This window comes from Hyalella azteca, unplaced genomic scaffold (assembly GCF_000764305.2).
Source record: "Hyalella azteca isolate HAZT.00-mixed unplaced genomic scaffold, Hazt_2.0.2 contig5956, whole genome shotgun sequence".
NCBI classification, from domain to species: Eukaryota; Metazoa; Arthropoda; class Malacostraca; order Amphipoda; family Hyalellidae; genus Hyalella; species Hyalella azteca.
Window position 1 is genome coordinate 121,770 of NW_025936130.1, and position 23,240 is coordinate 145,009.

At 36.7% G+C, this 23,240-nt stretch overlaps 1 protein-coding gene across 3 annotated transcripts; it reads left to right on the plus strand.

Annotated features, from left to right (window-relative positions):
• The first annotated feature begins 3,784 nt into the window (after positions 1 to 3,784).
• LOC108671173 lies at positions 3,785 to 21,399 on the plus strand. Of its 3 annotated transcripts, none has more exons than XM_018158667.2 (11): positions 3,785 to 4,063; positions 13,326 to 13,596; positions 13,824 to 14,501; positions 14,760 to 15,223; positions 15,513 to 16,940; positions 17,256 to 17,387; positions 18,053 to 18,199; positions 18,565 to 18,808; positions 19,195 to 19,298; positions 19,953 to 20,133; positions 20,419 to 21,399. In XM_018158667.2, the coding sequence occupies exons 2-11, from the start codon at positions 13,350 to 13,352 to the stop codon at positions 20,616 to 20,618; spliced, it is 3,825 nt and encodes a 1,274-aa protein (XP_018014156.1). In that variant the 5' UTR covers positions 3,785 to 4,063; positions 13,326 to 13,349; the 3' UTR covers positions 20,619 to 21,399. The 3 variants fall into 3 exon arrangements, with proteins under 3 accessions (XP_018014156.1, XP_018014157.1, XP_018014158.1); XM_018158668.2 differs by having other exon boundaries at positions 13,344 to 13,596; XM_018158669.2 differs by lacking the exon at positions 3,785 to 4,063 and adding an exon at positions 6,928 to 7,021 and having other exon boundaries at positions 13,344 to 13,596.
• The last annotated feature ends 1,841 nt before the right edge of the window (positions 21,400 to 23,240 follow it).

Here is a 23,240-nt window from a genome sequence, read left to right on the forward strand (position 1 = left end):
AGTCCTATGGGATTTCGCGCTCCTAGGGGGATTGTTCCTGAGCGCCCCACCGCTGAGCTCGCGGTGTCTGACTGCAGGACTCAGTTGTGGGGTTAAGTTATTATGTAGGTAGTCTCCGGAATGGATGATATTTCACATACCGCACAGGAAAATTCTTTTTTGCTCTGTTTTCTAACTGTGAAAAGCAATAATATTTGATTTTTTGTTTCCGGTTGAGGAGAACATTTTACACTGGATTAGGATTAGGGGTAAATGATATTAATATCTTCAAGATGTGAAGATATATCGTCTAAGCTAGATCAAGTGTTTCATTTTTTCAGTTCAGTATTTTATACAGATTTGACAGAAGTTTACTCTTCCTTACTTGCCGTTATTTTTTTGCTTTATCAGAGTAGACTAGCTTTCTTCAATAAGTTGGAGATTTTCTATAAGTTAGCTGTGTTCCTCTGAGATATTCTGTTTAGTGTTGTCTTCTGATAGATATTTACGTCTATTGGATTATTTTGCTCTATTCGCGAGAGGTATTCTATCCATTTATTTCCTACTATTTGTAGAACTGTTCGTATCTGTTAGTGTATCGATCTTAAATTTTTAGTTCTATACGCAGTTCTGACGTTGTGCGTATTCGCGACTGGTTCATTAAACAGAGATATTAGATTTAGCAGTTTTTGTCCTTTTCACGAGCCTATTTGTTATAGGCCTATTTCTTCCAGGCCTATTTATTTGAAGTAAACTATTTAACTTGGAACTAACTAACTTTAACTTGCAATATAAGCGATTTTAGCTTGGTCAGAATTTCATAAAGAAATGCAAAAATCTTGAAAAAATTTTGAAATTTATTTTCGTGAGATATTAAATATTTCTGGAAAAACCAAATCCGATTCTTAATGGAATCTCAAGTTTGTAGTTTATAATCTCTTAATTATTAAGTTCAGAAGTTCACACGTGAATTTTTTCCAAAGTTCATAATCTTGAAGTTGAATATTTTTAGTGCTGGAAAGAGCCCAGCATGATGAATTTATTTTATTTCACACATCCTTTTGTCTTTGTTTGTCCCTTTTTAAGAGACTGTTCAAATTATTTTCTATTGGTATTAATATTTCCATATTTTGTTGAATTATGCAAAAAATAATAAAATTAAATGCATTATAGTTTTAGGAAAGTAGCTACATATTCTTTCCAATTAAATTCATACATATTATTTGTTTATGTGCATTTTTTTGCATGCTTGACAACGATTTCTGAATGAAGATAAATTCATTTTTTTTTACTTTAGTATGTTTTAATTATCACATTGTTCCTTGGACGTATTAGTTGTATTCTTAAAATATGAATAAATATTTTGTATGCCAAGACTAAATTGATTGTTAATTTCTTGTAATTATAATGCGAGCAGATTTTTCATAATGACTCTGTTGGTATATTAAATCAGTAACTTCAATAACATAGTGATCTCGGCGCTGAATTGTAGGCCTGATGTGGCCTGTCTCCGATTCTTTTCCTTTTCGTGCCTTGTTCACAGAAGATCTAAAATCGTGTCATTTGCCGGATTTTTTCATAAGTGACGATAGTTTGAAATAGCTACTCGACTTCCACCGGGTTCGATATGGTGCTAGGCATTTCAAATCTGAACATATATTTTTCCATAGAGTGGCCCCTGGTGTTGGTTCTTGTTTCAAATTTTAGTAATCCTTCGGGGACCTTGTATAAACCATGAGTATACTTGTATACTTCAATGAAGTCCCCACGCAGACGTCGATAACTGAGGCTTGGAAGCTTCATAATCTTTAATCTTTCTTCATAGGACTTGCCCTTCAAGCCTGGAATTATCCTGGTTGCACGTCTTTGAACATTCTTCATTAAATTTTTGTCCTTTTCAAATCTCGGTGACCACACAACGTTTCCAAACTCCAGATTTGGGCGCACGAAAGCAACAAACAACTGCTTCATCGTTTCTGCATCTAGGAACTCGTATGAACGTCTGATTAGTCCAAGAAGTTTGTTGGATGTGTTAGCTTGCGTTTCAACATGCTTAGAAAATTTCAGCTCCTTGTCGACATAAACTCCGAGATCTTTTTCCACACTAGACTTTTCAATCATTACTCTCTCGTTGCAACCATGTCATCTCATACTGTAATCTTGCTGTTCATTGTTATTCCCGAGGTGTAGTACTTTACACTTGTCAGCATTAAACGCAGCTGCCACGTATCAGCCCAGTTAACTAACTGTCAAGATCATCTTGCAATTGCGCTTTATTTGACGCATCCTTCGCTGAATTATAAACTTTTGTGTCGTCGGCATACATGGAGTACACGCTGGACACTGCTGCTGGCAGATCATTTATAAAAGCAACGAACAAAATAGGCCCAAGAACGCTTTCTTGTGGCACGCCACTGCGCACTGATGCCCAGTCTGACACGGTTCCGTTATTACTGACACGTTGTCGTCTACCTACTAGAAATTCTCTGATCCATTGGAGTACGTTTCCCTCAATTCCCAAAGACTTCACTTTACGCAACAGCCGCTCATGCGGAACACTGTCAAATACTTAGGCAAAATCGAGGGCTGGCTCCCTTTTGTCCAGCAGGCAAGTCCAGTCGGTCAACGTAGATAATAAGTTAGTGGTGCAGGATCTCCCGGCAATAAAAATGCTGCTCTTTGAATAAATTCTGCGAAATACGAAATTGTAAAGTAAATCTCCATCCGTTTTCAGCTCCAATGAAGCTTTTTTAAGTACTTATTTAGGATGAAAGGTTCAAATCAAACTGATTTTTTTTTTTTGGAAATGAAAGCTTCTTTGTAATAACTCCTTAGCAGGATCAGCATTGCGTCGTTTCGCAATAATTATGATGAAAGTAATTTATACTTCTTAAGTATTTTAATTGTTTAGGATCGGCCAATGTGGAGCATATTGACGTAACCTCCATGTGAAAGAAAAATTTAGTCGAATAATCGATTTTGGTTTTTGATTCTGATGTATAATTCCACTAAATGACTAAAAGATGCTAAAATCGCGCTAAATTTTCATCTCAACTTTTCGCCGATAATTACGTCGTTGAATGCATTAGTAAAAATAACCGCATTTTGTGTTCGTTGGATACGACTCACGATATGAAATGTCAACACGAATTACGATTTCTTCAGATTTCGCCTTATTTCTTGCATACATTAGCATCTCGTAATAGAATTTTACTTGAGAGTAATTAAACACCTGAGACTAATTTCAAGTTTAAATCTCGAATAATTTTTGGGTTAGAATGAAAATTTCTTCACAAGTGTTGTCTGACGCCAGTTATTATTGATTATATATCGATGTAGCAGAGAACAGTGAGAACGATAAAAGATTAAGCCAAGCCAGACGTGGACGCTTCATACGCGAGAGACAAAATTTCGATTTATATTTCACAAGAAGTTCATGATTTGACGTAGGCTAATCAGAATACACCGATTAATAATAAACGTTTATTAAAATTAAGTGATTCTTTTGTGCTTAGCCCTCGCTAAATTGTCCAACCCATGGTTGATTCAACCATGGTCCAACCGAACTACCAACATGCATAACCGGATTCACAATATAATAAATAGTTTTTGCGTACATAACATTCACAATACATACATAACATTCACAATATAATAAAAATTGTACGCAAGCTATGAGTTAGGTAATTTTTACATGATTATACATATTAAAGATGAATTCATGAATTACAGATAAAATTATGCATTTAATAGTGTTGCTGTTTCCATGATTTTTCGCCAATCTCAAGTGTTGGTACGCCTAACATCTGACTTAATTGCTGCCCGAATTGTTGTTACCGAATTGCGAAATGGTAACATTGCGAAGTATATAATCTGAGCCATTTTTTACCACGGCCTGCAGCAGCAAATTCTTGATGAGTTGATGCTGAGTAAAGTAAATTTGCATTATGATCGTGCCTCTTAAAATTGGAAAGGTGCTGCTCGTTGTTAGGTTCAAATAGTTCAAAGTTGTGATGAATTCGGTTGCACCTTGATTTGAATATCTCGTGTACGCTGTACCTGTACGCCGTGTACGGTTACTTGGGTAAGCTATGTTAACTCGCTGGCAACTGGCAATCGAATCTTATTACTAATACTGACCAGTCTAACTAGTAACTATAATCTATAACTAACACAAATTGCTGTGAACCGGCGAATCTTTACTTCTGTTACAGTTACACCAGCCGTCGGCCGATTGCATTTCATGCTTCATGGTCCTAGGCTAATGCTATAAGCAATTGGGAAATAAAATATGCCAAATATGGATGATCGCTGATGCCATTGCGTGGCTGTAAGGCTGTTGAGGTTATTCAAGTTAGGTACCTAGTGTGTATAAGATGGGAAGCAAGATTTAGCAAACTTTACTGTTTACATACCTAAATGATTCAATGACATTCAAATAAAGCTTGCTTAGTTTTCTATCATGTATGTTAACTTCAAACAGTCAAATTAATATCATAATGGCAAAGCAGAGAGTTTTTCAGACTCTCCCTCAAGTTCATTTTTGTGTTCTTTAAGTAGACCAGTAAAGTTTCATGGATACCAGCAGGCATAGTGGCAAAGCAGAGAGTTTTTTAGACTCTCCCAGTCTCCCTCAAGTTCAATTTTGAGTACTATAAGTAGACCAGTAAAGTATCATGGATACATACCACTACCAGCATTATCATACATAAGAAATTGGCTTAAATATTGAGTAAATGAGGAAATTAAAAATGAACTGATTCTAAAAAATCTCTGGTTTGCCACTATGCCAGCAGGCATGGTGGCAGGGAATTATTGTGAGTACTTATTGGTCCACTGCCGTGCGTCGGTCTTAACCCTTCGCAAGGCCCCATGCCCTTGGCCCTTGGGCCCCTCTTGCAAGTTGTAATGGTCTAAACTCAACAGTTCGACCCCTGGCCCCATCCCCATGGTCTCATCACAACTCCCTTTAGAAATATGTGGAGTTTCGAAATTGAAGATCGTTCCAAGCTTTGTACAAAAATTGAAATTTGCTTAATTAAAAGCCTAATAGCTGTTAATTAAAACGTAATTAAGTAGTGTTCAATATTCGTTAGTGTTCTAATTCAAAGCCGTGTTGTATCCCAATACAGCTCAAACAGCAAACGGAATTCGAACACGTGGATGTCGGCATTACGTATCAGTTAAATTTGAAGCGCTGACGCAATACGACTCACCACGTGTCAAATATTGCCACACACAGTGACGGAATATAGGGATTTGGTAGGTTTCCATTCTAGAGGCTTTTTAATAAATGTGTCAACATTTTGTGACGTTTCATCGTTGCTGACGCGTAGTGAAGTGTTTTGAGTCACATAAAGCAAACAGAACTCTAGTAACGCATATGGTTATTTTTTTATAGTTTTTCATTTCTCGATGCGTCCTTAATGTGATGGAATATACCACGTTTACCCTGCTCATAGGACTCAAAAATGAACTTGAGGAAGAGTCTAAAAAACTTTCTGCTTTGCCACTATGACCAGCATTATCATGCATAAGAAATTGATTTAAATGTTGAGAAAATAATGAAATTAAAAATGAACTAATTCCAATAAATTTCTGGTTTGTCACTCTGCAGTCAATCCCTTGACTTGGCTATCACCATCAGCAAAATTTTATCTCCTTATTTTTTATTAATTTTCTATTATAAAGCCAGGGAAGCTGAAACAGAAAAACTGGGATTGGCTCATTGGCTGGTCTACCATTAATATCACAATCTGACAATCACATAATTTGCCACTTGCCAACATAGGTAGCAACAAACCATGGATATTTTAGAATCAGATTATTTTTAATTTCCGCATCTATTCAAGATTTATGCAATTTCTTATGTATAATGAAAATGCTTGACACGTTGAGTCATAGTGCAATAATGCAATTCTATAGGGAATTTAAATGAACTTGGTAGTTGGTCTAATGACATTTTGTACTGGTCAATGCTTCTTTACAGACCACCGCACTGTCCGCACAAGTCATAACACACTAGCACCTTCCCAAACAAAAGATAGCTGCAGGCTGCAGGCTAAATGAACAAAAGGGGCAGCCAAGCATTGTGTTGGAGTTGGTCAGACTTTTGGCAGCAAGCTGGCAGCTAGCCTTGCTTGGTAAAGAATTTTGAATTTGCAAGTATAAAGCTTGGAAAAAGATGGGTTTCAACTCCTTGGGAGTCTAAAAAATATTGAAAATGTATGTTTCTGCATAGATTTCAAAGCTGTTAACATTGAGAAACTTCAATGTATTTCTACAAGAAATACTTGCTTAATAAATTATTATTTTATATTAATTTCCCTTGAAAACTGAGTGCTCAAACTTGGACTTTGGAGTGATGTTTATAGCCAAATTAAAATTAAAACTGCAACAAATAGTCTTGCCACAATAATCACCTCTCTTGCTGCTGCTGGAATTCCACTATGCATGATATGGCACATTGTAAGGGGAGTCAACATATGATGAGATATGTCCCACTCATCTTTTGGGCAATTTTAAATTTAATTTCACAATAAAATATTGATTTCATTAACACTGAGATTTAAGTGATGGAAAGTTGTTTTAAAATTGAACACCTCTTAATATGCATCCAGGTATGAATTTTTGTGTTTTACTCAATTTTTTGATATTGTCTAAATCACTTTACTTCACATTCTGAATGATTTAATCTCTCATTGTGCATTTTTCACCATTTCGTGTCATTTTAAAGATGTTGATTGTTTAGAAGCGAAAATTACTTTATTTTCATAAATCATTGAGCACTTAGTCATGTGACATTTGTATGGTGTATTAAAATTTAATAACAGCAATGCTTTCCGCCTTCCAGAATTTAAACCCAAAAAATTAGTGTATAAGTATTTAGATTTCATAATTAGATATATTAACATTATAGATGGATAATAAATTTTGAAAATAGATAAACATGATGAAAAAATTGATGATCAGTTATTAATATCAGAAACAAGATTTAAATTTTTTTCTCAATTTATATTACCAGCACCTAAACTCTAAACAAGTAAGCAAAAGGTATTTTTGATTTTAATGCTCAATGTTTTCTGAGGTTATTTTGACTAATCAGCAGCAGAACAATGCAACACTTTAGTGGATAATCAATGGTCAGGTTAGTTGGCATGTGTTTCTACAGCTGTAGCTGGTAAAATAGCATCCTGGGAATGAAGATAAAATTGGCATCCATACATCCCAAATTATTTGAAAATGAATGGATTTGGTATGCATTTGATGAAACCCATTTATGTACGTACGGGAATGCATCAGGTGGCCCAAATGAGGGTGGATGAACGATAATCAGAGGGGGTGATCCATCGTGGCCTGGGACTGCTATGTCCCAAACAAATACTAAGGTTACTAAGGAATGGAAGTGTTCCTACTATTTCAGAATCTGTTCTTGATTAGACTTGTTGGAACTAAACTTTTATAGTCAATAGAGTCTTTGAAACAACAAAATACTTGGATTTAAAACATTTAGGAGAGTGAAAATGTCAAAAAAGTTATTAGAAATATTTGTTTCCTGGCATAAAGGTTCAAATATATTTTTAACCTTTATCAGAAATTATGCTAATGTTAATTAACTTGTACTGAATATGCAGTATATTAAAGGCTTTAACACTAAAACATTCATTCCAGCTCATTGCTACATCATTCAAAGATATCACCAGTGATGCCTGAAAACTTGTGGCAGTCTGGCAGGCTGCCACTAGTATTTGCATTTGTACACATCTTGAATTGGCTCTGCTCCTTTGTTTACAATTATAACAATCAATATTTATCAATTAATTTACCAATAATGTTTCTAATATGATATAGTTGGCAAGTGTATATTGAAATGCACTGCTGCAATGCTAACAGTAATCTGGATACATAACTTAGTTGTACGGGTGCTTTCATTGTATGCACATGCATGTGATTTTGCACCTTCAAATAGCTTGTGCAGTGTGCATCATGTTTAACTCTTATTGGTAGTGTGATTCAGTATTAATTCATGAATATTAATTTGTTGTGTTTTACTTTGAGACAAATTGCTAATGAACTATTATTTAGTCTAGTTCAAAATCAAAGTGTTGCAACCTTCATTCTTGACTTTTAAGTCCTCTAAGTAGACCAGTAATGTTTCATAGATACCAGCCTTATCATAAATAAGAAATTGGTTTAAATCTTGAGTAAATAGGGAAATAAAAAATGAAATGATTTTAAAAAATCTGTGGTTGTCACTATGTACCAGGCACACCTCACTATCAATTGTAAAAGACTAGTCAGAACTATGACTTGTACTAAGTTGTAACCTGTAAGGTTCCATTGCCACATGCTTGGAAAAACTAGGGAAGATGTTTTGATCTATTGATAATGCTAGAAAGATTAGGTTGAGTTTTCTCTATTAAATAGTTTCTATTGAATGCTGGTGACTGGTGCTGCTGAGTGCTGGCAAGGTTATCAGCATTGATGAGTAACTCTAAAAGAAGTGAAGATGTGCTTGTTCACTGCAATCACTGATTCAGTTTATATTTTGATTTATTTAAAAATGACAGATGAATAGTTATCTTATCTGTTGTTAATAAAATTGAAATAGGATCTTTCAATGTTTTGTGTCAGGAGTTGGGCAAATTGGAAAAAATATACATACTTTTCACTATGTGCTAAACTGCAGGAGTGTCTTAGTCTCATTTGCCACTTTGCATGAATCATTATGATGATCCATACTGGAAAAATGTGCAGAAAGCACCTGTGAATGCAGTGAAAATGCCTGAGATAAGCATGCTTACATTAAATTTTATGTGATATTATGGCCTTTCCTTGAGTATTTAGAACTATTTTTTTAAAAAGTAAGAAAATTCCTGTATTTTTGATCTGTATTTTCAAAAGCAAGTACAAACTACACTCAGCTTGGCAGTACCATAAATGTCTTTAATGTTGTCAGGGCACTTATGTTGCCAACTTTCAATTATTCAATAAAAATAACCTGTTTTTTAAACAAAACTGAACTACTAATTTCTAGTGTGATCAAAGAAGGCTTCTTAGCCATCATGTGGTAATTGAACCCTACAAATAGTAATTCTGCCAAGCATTATTCTATTTTCATTTATCAGAAGCAAATTAAGTGTAGATCCAAACTCTGGACAGTGCCATTTTCCATGGATTAATCCAGCATACATGCAACTTCAAGTCCTAGCATTGACATTCAAGGAGCTGAATTTAATTACCTATGTATTTGGTCAAGTTGGTGTACACATATACCAGTCTGGTGGACATTTATGTCCAGTGTGCCTGCTGCTGGTACTAGAAAAACTGAAAATTGCTCCAACACCCCTTAAAACTGGTATAAACCCATTTTAGCTTGAAAAGCAATGTTTACTTTATTTCAAAATCAGTACCGTCAAACAGGGTAAAAAGGGATGGGCGGGGTAAATTGGGACATGCGTCCCACATTTCGTAGAAATGTTGTAGCAGCTAAACTAATCAAAATATTGCAAAACTAAAAATAGTGGCATAAACTTCAACATTTTTACTATCTATTCTGTATAAAGCTAGTCAAGAAATCAATATTTACTATCTCTAAAAAATCACTGAAAAAAATGTGTGAAAAGTGCAATTTTTGGAAAAGTATCTCTGCTAAGGTCTGGAGCAAAAAAAAATATTTGCCATATTAGAAAATTTTACTTGCATAAAAGTTGCACCCAGGTGTTGGCTTGAAAACGTAATTGACGGAATTTGCCTATCTCATTCCAAAAGAGATGGCAGCCATTTCCGCACATCGGGGCTACTCAGGACACCCCCCCCCCCCGGGGTAATTAGGGACACCCTTAAACATGCATTTACAGTAGAACCTCAGTTAGTAAAGGTTCCAGTTAACAAAAAAATTGATTAACAACAAAAAATTTTGATTACATTTACCTCGCTCAGCAAAAAAATTCACTTAGCGAAAAATTAGTGCATCATCGGTCGTCACAAAATTGTATATAGAAGGCTATATATAGAATTGTGCACTGGGCATCATAGAATGAAAAGTAATTGACGTAAACTATGATTTATTTCTCCAAAACGTGTGATGGTTGTCACTAAAATATTATTTTCTGTTTCAGGTATGTTTTTCATGATCTTTTTTGTTATAGTGAAATTACTTGACTCAATTAAAATTGTGCGAAATTACAAACCATCCTGTAAGCTTGCAGATACAGAAGAAATGCTACATGGCTGCTGATATGAAGCTTACAGTGGACAAGTTCGTTGTCAATGCTCAATGGCATGTCCATGGATACAGGAATATCACATTAATAATACGGTAATTAATGAATATGGTAATATAATATCAATAAAGGAAAAGCAACTAAAAATCACAGAAAATGTCATTTATTCTACATCTACATCATCTACAATGAAGGAGGAGGACTTCAAAGTACTGTTAGTAATGGATGAGTACCGTCAACCAGGGCAACTCGGGACTGTCGGGGCAACTTGGGACGCACCTCTGACACGTCGTAAAACAGTCATAGTAGCGAAACTAATTGGAATATTGCTAAACTAAATATAGTGGCCTAAACAACATTTTTCCTATCTATGTAGTATAAAGGAAGTCGAAAAATATGACATTTACTAGCTTTAAAAAATTCCTGAAAAAAATGGTGAAAAACGCTATTTTGAAAAGTTACTTCTGCTAAGGTCTGTAGCAAAAAAAAATATTTGCCGTATTAAAAAATTTTACTTACATAAAAGTTGCACCCAGGTGTCGGCTTGAAAAAAAAAAATGGCGGCCATTTCCGCACGGCTGGGCTACTCGGGACACCCCCCCGGGGCTATTCAGGACACCGCAGAAAGCACATTTACAGTAGAACCTCAGTTAGCAAAGGCACCAGTTAAGAAAAAAATTGATTAAAAACAAAGAATATTGATTACATTTACCTCGCTGAGCGAAAAAAAAAGTTCACTTATCGTCTCACAAATTACAAGCCGTCCTGTAAGCTTACAGATACAGAAAAAATGCTACGATGCTGCTGATATGAAGCTTGCAGTTGACAAGGTTGTTGTAAATGCTCAATGGCATGTTCATGGATACTGTAATATCCCATCAATAATACGGTACCCTCAACTGGGTGATTCAGCCCTGTTCATAATGATGGCCAAAGTGGGGTAATAAACGGTCATAAACAGTGGCCAAAGTCACTCAGGCGTTTATGACCTGGTTTACAACCCTGGCGTTTATGACCCCGACGTTTATGACCCCGGCGTTTACGACCCCGCGTTTACGACCCCAGCATGAATCAAAAACACAGCAGAAGTCACCCCAGTTGACGGTAATTAATGTTTATGGTAATATATCAATGAAGGAAAAACTAGTAAAAGTCACAGAAAATGTCATTTATTCTACCTCTACATTGTCTACAATGAAAGAGGAGGACTTCAGAGTACTGTTAGTAATGGATGAGTAGGCTCTCCATGCTTCAAATATTTTAAAATGAAGTTTTATTCCCAGTGTCCTGAGTAGCCCCGTTCGACAGGGCTACTGGGGACACTCTTTTTTTGCTTCTGGCACCTTAGGAATAGCATATGGATTTTTTTTTAAGATGCCATTCGATAGCCCTCGCAAAGAGCTATAAAATGAGCCTAAACTTGTTTATGAAATGTTTCATCGTAAGAAGTTATCAACAAAAAACGCTCAAAACCGTCCCGAGTAGCCCCGGTTGACGGTACACTCTGCATGCTTCAAATGTTTTAAAATTAATTTTTATTGACATTTTCCCAGATTACCCCGTTCCCAGGGGTAAATTGGGACTGTTTTATTTTGCGTCTGGCATCTTACGAATAGCATATGGAATTTTTTCAAGATGCCATTAGATAGCCCTCGCAAAGAGCTATAAAATGAGCCTAAACTTGTTTCTGAAATGTTTCATGGTAAGAAGTTGTTAACATAAAATGCTCAAAACCATCCCTTTTTACCCCATTTGACAGTATAAACTGGTATCAACTTTAACAACAGTGTTTACCATCATTACAATGTGGTTGTTGTTGTAATAGCCCATCCTGGCAGTGGTGACTAGGGAGGGGGGGTGATAGGTCAGTTTTTCCAGGCACTCAGTGCCACTGGTAGTTCCACAACCATCACTGGCTTGCTGACCCGCCAGAACCATTTGGTTGCATTACACAATACCCTGGACAAGCCAGGTACTCATTTATCAATCAGATTTGGATGAATGGCTGAGTTGACAATGAGCTGAGCTTCCTGGAAGAACTTGTCCTCAGTGTGACTCAAACCCGGGCCCTGGGTGCGAGAGACAGAGTCTCACCACGGCACCACACAGCTTTAGGATAAATTACAATGTGGTGCTGATGGCCCATGTTGCTCTAACTCTAGTATAAACTGATATAAACATGGGCAATGTTTATGTTGTTTCAAAACTGTATAAACCAGTATAAAATGCAGTGTTTGTGTTCATTACAATGTGGTGCTGGTGGCCAGTGATGTCATTGGTGATGTCATCAAGCAACTCAGTAACGGTACACCTAAAAGACTTACTGTTGTACTGTAACTGTGGTACATTTGTTTATGCCTGGTGTGGCTTAATATGTCAAATCCCTGGTGTACCAGCGTACATCCCTAGAAAAAACTCCTGTGTGCACAAAACACATTCCAGACATAGGAGTGTAACAACTGCTAAGTTGCAGCCCTGGCATAGAATATATCTACCTTTAGTGCTACAACCAGAGCTTTTATGCCATTTTTGCAATGCAAGAATCACACTAGATGAAACACCTATCTTATTGTTAAGAAAATGCACAATTCCAAATGAATTGAAAATTTGCTGCTTCAGAGCCACCAGATTTCAGTAACATGTATAAAAAAAATAACTCAGTACTCACTGCAACTGCAGTGAGTGACAGAGAGCGCATTTTCTCATTGACGAAAACTTGAGGTCACGGACAGATGGATGGACAGACAGACAGACGGACGGACATTGCGAGCACAATAGTGCATTTTTTCCATAAATGAGAAAATGCGCTAAAAATTCCAATTCTGTGGCAACCCATGTGACATTGATGGGAATCATCAAGAACAGGATAGTTACATTTCAATTCAAAAATACGAAGCATTTATTTGAATAAAATAATGTACCGGGAACATAATTATTTTTTATTTGAACAACAACTACAACAACATCAACTATTATTACAGTACATGGCAGAGTTGATAAGAAACAAGCAACTTTTATCTCTTATATTTATTCTTAACTCTTAATTTTTGTATTCTTAACTGAGTACCTTATAAGGTTCTTTAAGAAGAAAATTAAATTGAGAGAATGACTTTCTGACAGGTATTTCTCATCCGCCAGGTCAAAATGAAGAAAAACATATTTTTTCTGAATGGAAGAAGTGGGAACAGATGTACTAATGAACAGGAGTGCCATGCTGCATGCTGTGATGGAGGAAACTCAGCATCACATTGCAGTACTTCAGCAGTGCAAGATACAAATATAAATTTGAAAAATTCTGAAAAAATAAATATTGCATCTGATAGTACAGGCTCTACAAACGTGTCTGTGCATATGCGCAAGAATAATGTGCAGCTGCAACTGAAAAAATTAGGTAAGGAACTGGTGCTTGATCCCAAAGATCAATTGATTGTTATGATCTTCAAATATCATGAGTTACAATAGAGTCCTAAGTGAATAGTTATTAGGGATGAAAGAATGCAATTTTTTTCTTATGAAATATGTATCATGTGTTTCATAATGCCTAAATTCATTGATCAAATCTCTCAACTGAATTAGATATGTATTATTTGGTTCCTTAATTCTTCATACTCCTTACAGGCACTGAAGGAAGATGGAGTGTTGAAGAAAATTCTTTAATAGTTGACGAAAATCCATCAATGATGGGTAATATTTGTCCCAATTCTCCAACATCCAGTCAAAGCCTTCAAGAGAAACATGTCAACATCAAGCCTAATTTTTTTTATGGTTCAGTGTCACCAAATGTGGAAAAACATATTTCCATGTGCAATGGCAATAGCTCTGTACCCAAAACATTGTGTAATAGCCTAGGAAAAGACTTGGTTGAGACTGACTTGCAGCAAAATATTCAGCATAATTCTCATTCAGTAGTCATGAAAAACTTAAATGGCACAAGTCAAGTGTTCAACAATAATCTCACTCAACAGAGAAACTCTTTATCTAATGGATCTGATTTTCCCAAGTGTCCTTCATTAGTTTACAAAAATGTTCTATCTGAAGAAGAAGCAGACAATCCATGCCAACTTTCAATCAGAACAAAAAACAATAACAATGTTGGTGTTGTAGACAAACCTTCTCTTGTTAAAGACGGCATGGATGAATACTTCAAAGAATATAAAGTCATCCCTGCCGACGGTACAAATGGCGAGGGTGACACAGCAGATCTTCCAGATCTTCTACAAGTGGATCAGCAGTCTGAAAGCAATGATCATTCCAAACCTCTTCCGACTACAACTGTTACAACTGCTACCATTGCAGGTTGGAATTATTACAGTCTGTTTTGTGTTGTGTTGTAAATTAGTTAAACTGCTCAACTGGTACTTAAGTTAATATTATTGCTGTTTGAATAGTTTAAATTGTCAAGCATGTTTGATTTATGTAATTTCAAGTTTTTTTATTCATGTCATGATGTAATAGTTATTTATGTTATATAATATAATAGATTATAAAATAATATATAATATACTAAATATAGGGTATGTAATAATTATATGCACAATGTTTTTACATTTTAAGGTGGAACTACTCGTGAAATTCGGGCATACAAAGACGACCAACTGAACCTGTTGAATGGTGATGATTACGAGGACGAGGATGAGTGCATATACACTTATAAAGAAGGCTCTGGTTTTGATGATGTTCTTGTACGTCACCTGCTCACTACCTGCATCAGTTGTGGTCTGCCTAACTACCGTCCTGAAGGTGATATTGATGCATCATCGTCCATAAACCCGCTCAACATTGGTGGCAACACTCATAAAGAGCATCCGCAACAAGAGAACGAGAGCCTCTTCTCTCCTGATATGGATTTTCTTGAGATGGATTTTGATCCTGGGTCAACTGCTGAGGACGCAGAAAGCAGCGACTGTGATGATAATTGCTACCCAGGCATTAAAATGCTGGCTACACCCAATGCTTGCTCCGCCCCAGGAAGCTCCTGTAAAGTTGCAGCTGCAAAATCGAATGTAGGAACTTTTCCTGTGAGTACTTTCTGGATTTGGTAATGTAATTCAACTGAAATAGTTTATAAAGTAAATTTTTAGTGCTGATGCTACATTCTCTGTATATTGCGGTTCTCTATCATTGTTTCTCTTGAAATTTTCTCTTCTTTTGGCAGTATAGATTACCCACAAAATAGTCGTATTTCTAGACGTCAATTTAACTTTCTCTGGTGGTTTGTGCCGGTACTTTTTTTATAAAAGTATTATTTAAACTGCTCTGAAATGTTTTTTAATATTCGGTTTCATGTATTAATTACCCGTTTTTCAGATTGTGAACGGCCACGTGGGTAGTGATGCACAAATTGATAAATTCTCCTCGGTGCTCTGTCGTCGTTGTGAAAGCGACCCAAGCATTGTAAATAAGGTTGTCAACAATGCGAGAGGCAACATAAAATCTTGCGGACAACCCACCTCTAATTCATTAAGTAATGACAGCAACAACTTCACGGGGATGTATGACAGACCTTCAATAAGTCAAGCCAGCTCCGGTGCTGTTCCCAAGAAGATAGATAATATAAAGATTTTAAAAGAATTTGAAGGCAATTCAACTAATATAGAACTGAGAAACGATGCAAGCATACCTCCATCTGTGATCCATAGTATAGTTTTAATTGATAATCTTCTACCTAGTAGCTCTTGTAAAAGCATTTCAGTTGATAACAGTAGAAATTTGAAACAAAATATTATTGATGGAAATAATATTGCTGTTGACTCCTGCCAGGCTGTGTCAGATTCTGAACAAGATACTATAAAGAAAAATTTTTCATCAAATCAGTTGATGAATATAACTGATGGAGTTCAAGCAAGCGATAATAATTTTACGGCATCTAGTGGAGTTTCCTACATTCATAGCCATTCATTTGAGTCTAGTCAATCAAACACTTATGATTTGGAATCAAGATTGTCACACGCCAGTATGGAACCTAGAAAAATCGTGAAGAACTGTTCGGCGTTGCCAAGTGCTTGGAATTGTACCACCAGCAATGGACGTCACAATAACATGAATAAGGAATTTCCAGCTTCTGTCAATAACGATAATAACTTGGGATGTTTTTCTGCACCTGAAGTTAGTCCCGCGCACGAATATTCTCCCCAGCAAGCATTCAAACGCAGCATTAGTTTCCACAACCAACTGTCTAGTCCTAAGTGCGAGAATGTGTGTTGCTATCGATCTCAGTCAATGACGGAAAGCCCTTCAAGCCCTCGAAACCAAACTCAACCTTTGAACAATTCATCAATAAATTTACGGTTACAGAATAATGGCAATTTAAGACCACTGCCGCACCGACACACGTGCTTTGAGTTTTCTGGAATTCCGATTTCCCAGATCAATTCACTTCAATCTTACGATTCTACACATTCCCATAACACCTCACATGTCTGTCACGGAGACCCCACGCAACCCAGCAATCCACTTCAACTCCATGGTGAAGCTCGAACTCGGAATGGCGATGCTCATATATCGCCTGGTGCACTCAATTTGCCGAGATTGGATCTTCTCAGCACAAAGCGTTCCAAAGGAGTTGATTCCAATGACGCTTCCACACCAGCACCACACAAAATCGCCCTAACGGAAGATAATTTAGCCTCTTCGCCCAACAAAAGCGCGGCCGAAGATCGATTTACTAGTCGCCAAACGTCCGTTTTCAACATATCACCGTGCACATCTAAGCTTCCACAAGAAATATTGCCACAGGTCCGTTTATTTTCCGAGCACGTTATAAAAATCTTGTTTCATTTTATTTTATAATCACATGTTTTCAATCAGATCAGTTCCGCCCTCTATTATATTAATATTAAATTATTTTATGTTCAGTCCTTAACTCTGACTATGATTAATTTACAAATAATTATTGGTACTTTATTCATTTTCTACCAAGTTTTGATAAAGTTGTAGTCCCTTGTCACATATTTGCTTAAAGATTGCACTTACAGCATCATGGAAAACAAGAGTTTCATCACTCAACTCAATGCCCTGCATTAAAAATTCTAATGTGTTTTGTATGTCCAGTGTGAGGACCTGAGCAGCAGTAGCGGTGCTGGAGGTGATGGTGGTGACTTTGAAGGAGAAAAATTCAGCTCCTGGGTGGTTAAAGGTTCTTTGCCTCCCAAAATCAGCGATCCTTCCATAGACGTTAATACGGTTAGTAATAATTGAAAATATACTTTCCTACTTTGTTTCTTACTTCGATCAAATCTTTATCAATGCGCAATATAGGTAGTATTGTGAAACCTCCTATATCAAGCATCTTAACTAACATACGATTACTTTCTTATAACGTTTTGTGGTTGATATGAGTATCTATGTTCTTTATTTTCAAAACCCGGTTCCATTAGTCAGCATCTGGCATGTCACGTGCAAAAATTAAAACTCGGCAGAAAGACAATAAATCGGATTATATGAAAGGCATGTAGAGTAATATGATCTATGCTGAGAAAGACTCCGTTTTTGTCTAGTTAAGCAACTGAATAATTTTATTTTATTCAGAGTTGAATTAGTACAATATCTTTGTTATTAATATTCATTAGTATTAATATGTCATTACAATTTTTGTTAATATTTCAAACAAAATATAATAATTAATACAATATTTACGTAATATGTATGAAAGTGGTTCCTACCATAGCGTTTCAATTGATAATATTATTCATTAATATTAATATATCATTAATATTTTTGTTGATATTTTAAACAAACTATAATAATTAGTACAATATCTTCGTAATATGTATGAAAGTAGTTACTACCATAGCGTTTCACTTGATAATATTCTAGTTAAAAATTATTCACTTTGAAAATAACCTCAGACGCCGTCCACCGTAAACGCTCGCGACGACAGCTGCCCCCGCGTCCTGCAGAAGACGATGGTTTGGACGGAACGACAGGCAACAGCGCGCCAAGTTCTGCAGCTGCAGCGTAGCGCTTGTGGCCTCTCAGCTGTTGCTAACGTTCTTGTGAGATGCCAAGCTTACGCTATGACTTTGGTTAATGAATTCCAAATTTGATTTTTGCTTAGAATTTTAGTGTTAGGAAATTATGTATATGTTAAGCAAACAATTGATGGCTATGGAGTTCCTAGGACAGCGTCTTAAATCAGTCATTTCATTCTAATGAAATTCGGAAAATAAAGTATTTACTGTATCATTTGCAACAGACCATGAATAACAATACAATTTCCTGGAAGTTAATAAAGAACGTGCAACTTATACTGCACGTTTTTATCATTATGATATCGATCTTTATTAAACTCTCCCTTAAATAAGTCACGGCCTCAACATCTGTTAATTGTTTGGAGACATGATAATTTCTGTGACTGCAGTTGGCGCTCGACCAGCACATTCCGCCGTCAGCCTTGGGTCGTCATGTTGTGCCGCGGTGTAGAGCAGAGGCGGCACCGCTAGTCGACTACCTCCTATCACGAGCCTGTGCCGGCACCACGCATGCTGACCTCATCGACGGCATGACGCGAGCTACGAACGGCTCCGTGGTCGCTCATTTCTTCCATATGTTTCCTAAGCGAGCCGTACAGCTCTCCAGATGGTTGGCGTCCTGGATCAGCAAAGGTAAATACTGGTAAACAGTACATTTATATAATTAACTAAAAATATTGAAAAAAATAATAAAAATATTCATAATTTAGCATCGTTCGAAATTTGAAATGATTTGTGGTTTAACTGAACATATCAAATTTTGATTGAAATACTTTGAGAGAGTATTTAAATACCAAATGTGACGGTGATTGTACATAGATTTTTCACTTTCATTATTTGTTATTAATTTGAGATTAAATGATATAAATTGGTTGTGAGAAATAACTTGGAAAATGTATTAGTATGTTTAATTTTCATGACATCATGTGAGCCTGCATTAAGTGCATTTCAAATACTTGGTTATGATTGTCATGCACTGTATTTTATGGCGTTGTAGAATAAGTAAATTTATTTTACAGGAGGTGTGGCGGTGTGCACGCTGAACTTGCAGCGCGGGGTGAGCGCCGGACAAACCATCCCTGACGCCTGGCATCATCAAATGGTCTTCGGCGTAGGCCCACAGGTCTGCCGCTCTTCACCTACTTTTTCTGCCCGTACAGGATATCTAGGCCTTGTGTTGAATTCTTTATTATTGGTTAATAATCGTCATGGCTGATAGAACAAGTGAATTTATTTCTTATTTTTGATTTTCAATCAAAACTAAGCTCGTGGTTATTGTTGTCATGCAATGTATTTTATGGCGTAGTAGAACAAGTGAATTTTTTTTTTTTTTTTCAAGCGAAAACTAAGCTTGTGCTAATGATTGTCATGCAATGTATTTTATGGCGTTGCAGAACTAAACAAGTGAATTTATTTTTTAGTTTTGTTTTCAACGAAAAACTATGCTCGTGGTTGTGGTTGTAATGCTATGTATTTTATGTCGTTTAGAACAAGTGAATTTATTTTTTGTTTTTTCAACCAAAAACTAAGCTTGTGGTAATGATTGTCATGCAATGTATTTTATGGCGTTGCACAACTGAAAAAGTGAATTTATTTTCTATTTTTGTTTTTCAACCTAAAACTAAGATCGTGGTTATGGTTGTCTTGCAATGTATTTCATAGCGTTGTAGAACAAGTGAACTTATTTTTTTTATTTTTGTTTTTCAACCTACAACTAAGCTCGTGGTTATGATCTTCATGCAATGTATTCTATGGCGTTTGACTTTATTTTGTTCAGGGCGTGTACTTGACGAATCCCGTTGAGTGCGTGAGCGAAGAGCGGCTCAGTGAGCAGCTATGCAGTGAACGCGTGCTGCTCGTGCGGCGTGATGACATCGTCAGACACTGGGACCCTTCGCAAGCCCTTCACGCTTTGCTGCAACAGCAGGACCAGCGCTGGCGGGATATGAATGTTCTGGGTAAAGACTAAGAGATGCACTAACCAAGAACGGCAATTTTTAAACCCGGAACAATGACAACTATTCCCCTTTCTGTTAATTTTATAGTCCATATTAGATCGGACTTGCCATGCCTCAGTTGTTGAACACGAGAAAAACTCAAATAACTTTAGACGTTGAATTCTTTCGAAGAACAGATAATTAAAAGAACTATAGTTCGAAACTTAGTTATAGTATTTAGTAGTTGCTACCAAATGAGCACAAGTTCATAAGCGGAACTCTATAAATCCTTGTTTGTATTTTCAGGTCAAGTATCATTGGTGTTGAAGGAGCAGCAATGCAGTGCAAGACGCAGTGGCTGCAGCCAGCAACGTGGTCGTGAACGTCTGACATCTCACGTTGGTATCCCTGCAGCCTACCACTCTGGAGTGACGGTCTTCATGCGCTCAGACAACAGCCATGCTCACGAGCTGCTCAACGCTCCCGACCTGCCCTTGTTGGAATAAAACAAATCTTTTACCTCTTCCTTCTATTGCTATAATATTTTAATAGCTAATTCAGTAGTATTTTCCATACGTTCTCATCTACCTACATCTGATGGGGAGATATATTTATATCGTGCAACTTTCCAGTCACTGTTCAAGTGACTCATCTAAGCATTAGTAGAAGTATATCACTTTCGCGTTTATTTATATTCTTAGTAGATTCTATAAATGCAAAATCAGTCGCAATCTTTTATATGCATTGTGAGCGATTGAAAACGTGCGGCAGTGGTGAAATGAACTATGGGGACGTTATGATGCGAGACGAAGAACCGGTCAGCCAGTACTACTAATTAAATTACATTCAGTACTAGCTGAGCCCTGCAAGTTTGAAATGTTTGCTGCTGCGTAGAAAATTTCAGGTTGTGATGGCATTTGAGAGATTTGAAAGTGACAAATATAATCATTGATTCATTGTCGAGGTGGAAATAATGTCAAGTTTTAATCACGAATAGGAGCTGAAACTGTGGGCATCTCATGCGCACAACATGAAAGTCATTATATGAATAAGGTACTAAAATGGAAAGCCTATTTAGTTATTTAATTTTTACCAAAATAATGGTAAGAGCAATTGAATTATATACTTTGAAATATCATAAAAAGGTTGACTCGAATGGATTGAAAGCCTCTTGTACACTCCTGCGAATTGTATCGCATGACTGTGTAATCGAGACTTTAGATTTGTTCGCCACGTGCTTGAAGTGAACTGTATCCACGTGAATAAATTTGTTTCAGTAACCTCTAACCGCCTTATACTTTCTTGTCCAACCAAACAACAACGTCGTTCAAACGTTTCTACGAAATATAGGTACTGAAAATTACCGTAATTTCATTAGTGGCATCATCTTCCGATGCGCTTCAAATGATTGTGGAGAATTATTAGACCGGCTAACTTCTTGAAAAGTGCTACCGAGTTTATTTTTGTTGTTAGTGAATTGAATATTATCTAAATTAAAAATCGTGATTTGCTGAGAATTTAGAAAGGCATCAGTTCAAGTAGCTTTACAAGTTTGGAGTTGTGTAAGCTTGCGGCGACAATGAGTTAATGTTTTGAGACAAACGGCGTAACCGTGACATCCGCATCCATCTCTCAACGCACTAATTCAAATTGATCTGCATTTAAATCCTCAGTTCCGAGAAACAGCGAGTCAGAGTTGGTTTTTAAGATAAACTGCGGGAGTTGGATCGTGGTGTTATTTGTAATTTTTTATAATCTATTGGAGATTATCACCGAACTTAGTGAAGGCATGACTTTGATTTTGAAACGTTGAAGCTCCCAGACTTCTAACCAAGAAAATGCCGGAAATGGTAATCCACACTACCGATGTTATCGGTGAGTACTGTGCTACGTAATTAGCTCATATGTCATCAGCTCGACTCATTTTTGCGAGTGTATCTGTTAAGAAAGAATTAAACGATTTTGGTCACTTCTTAACTCCATGCCTTGCCTTACGTCGAACTATTTATTTACCGTAGTGGACTAGTGGTAGGTTTGGTTAGGTTTGCATCGTCAACGTGTTGGCCTCCGCGTTGACTATTGTATTGGTGATTCGGAATAGAATCGCAGACTATCTTGCGATTCGGAATAGAATTTCGAAATGGTCAAAGATTCAAAATAATGAATAGAATAGAAGTGTCGGCGTTGAAGACATAGGCCCATGGCCTGTTGCCGATTCTTGAACTTTTCGTGACTTGATTCACAAGGGATCCAGCCTTTGGAACCCGATCTTTCCATAACTGACGATTGATTGAGGTAGCTGCTGGACTTATTGCCTGCTCCGTAATTTGCTAGGCATTTTAAGACTGAACATATGCTCCTGCATAGCTTCGTCTAGTCTTATTGCCTGGTCCGTAATTTGCTAGGCATTTTAAGACTGAACATATGCTCCTGCATAGCTTCGTCTAGTCTGTTTTTGAAGATGTTCATACTCGGAGCTTCAACAATGCTATCAGGGAGGCTGTTCCACATGTCGGTGACTCGAAGCGAGAAGAAATGTTGTCGCATGGATGTGTTCCAACGCTGTTTTTTTTTTAGTTTATTGCCGTGGCCCCTGGTGTTGGTTCTTGTTTCAAATTCTAGTAATCCTTCTGGGACCTTGTATAAGCCATGAGTATATTTGTATACTTCAATGAGGTCCCCACGCAGACGTCGATAGTGGAGGCTTGGAACTTCATAATCTTTAATCTTTCAAGCCCGGAAGTATCCTTGTTGCGCGTCTTTGAACACTATCTACTAAATTTTTGTCCTTTTCAAATTTCGGTGATGGCCAAATTTATATAAATTATGTGAAGAATTGTAAACTTTCGAGGTTCTTGAGGAGATTGAAGTGAGAAAAGGAAATAATTAGTGCAAATCAGTTTTGTATTTTGACAACTGACCTAGTTACGTCGTCGAGACCTTATGGAGTAGGATCATTCAATTTGATTCAAATAATGTTGAACTTGTTCCGAACACCGGTATTGCGAACTGAGATAGGAAATTTCTTACCTAAAGATGAACTACATATATAGTTTATATTTTATATATAGTTTATTTTTTATGGAGACGACGCGAGTAACACGATCACACATGTATTTAAAAACTAC

Bases quoted from the DNA above. Each gene is read 5' to 3' on its own strand.
- LOC108671173 (XM_018158667.2), top strand. From the start codon at position 13,350: ATGAAGAAAAACATATTTTTTCTGAATGGAAGAAGTGGGAACAGATGT. The intron at 13,597-13,823 runs GTAAGGAACTGG...TACTCCTTACAG, and splicing joins GCTGCAACTGAAAAAATTAG to GCACTGAAGGAAGATGGAGT. The intron at 17,388-18,052 runs GTTAGTAATAAT...AAATAACCTCAG, and splicing joins CTTCCATAGACGTTAATACG to ACGCCGTCCACCGTAAACGC.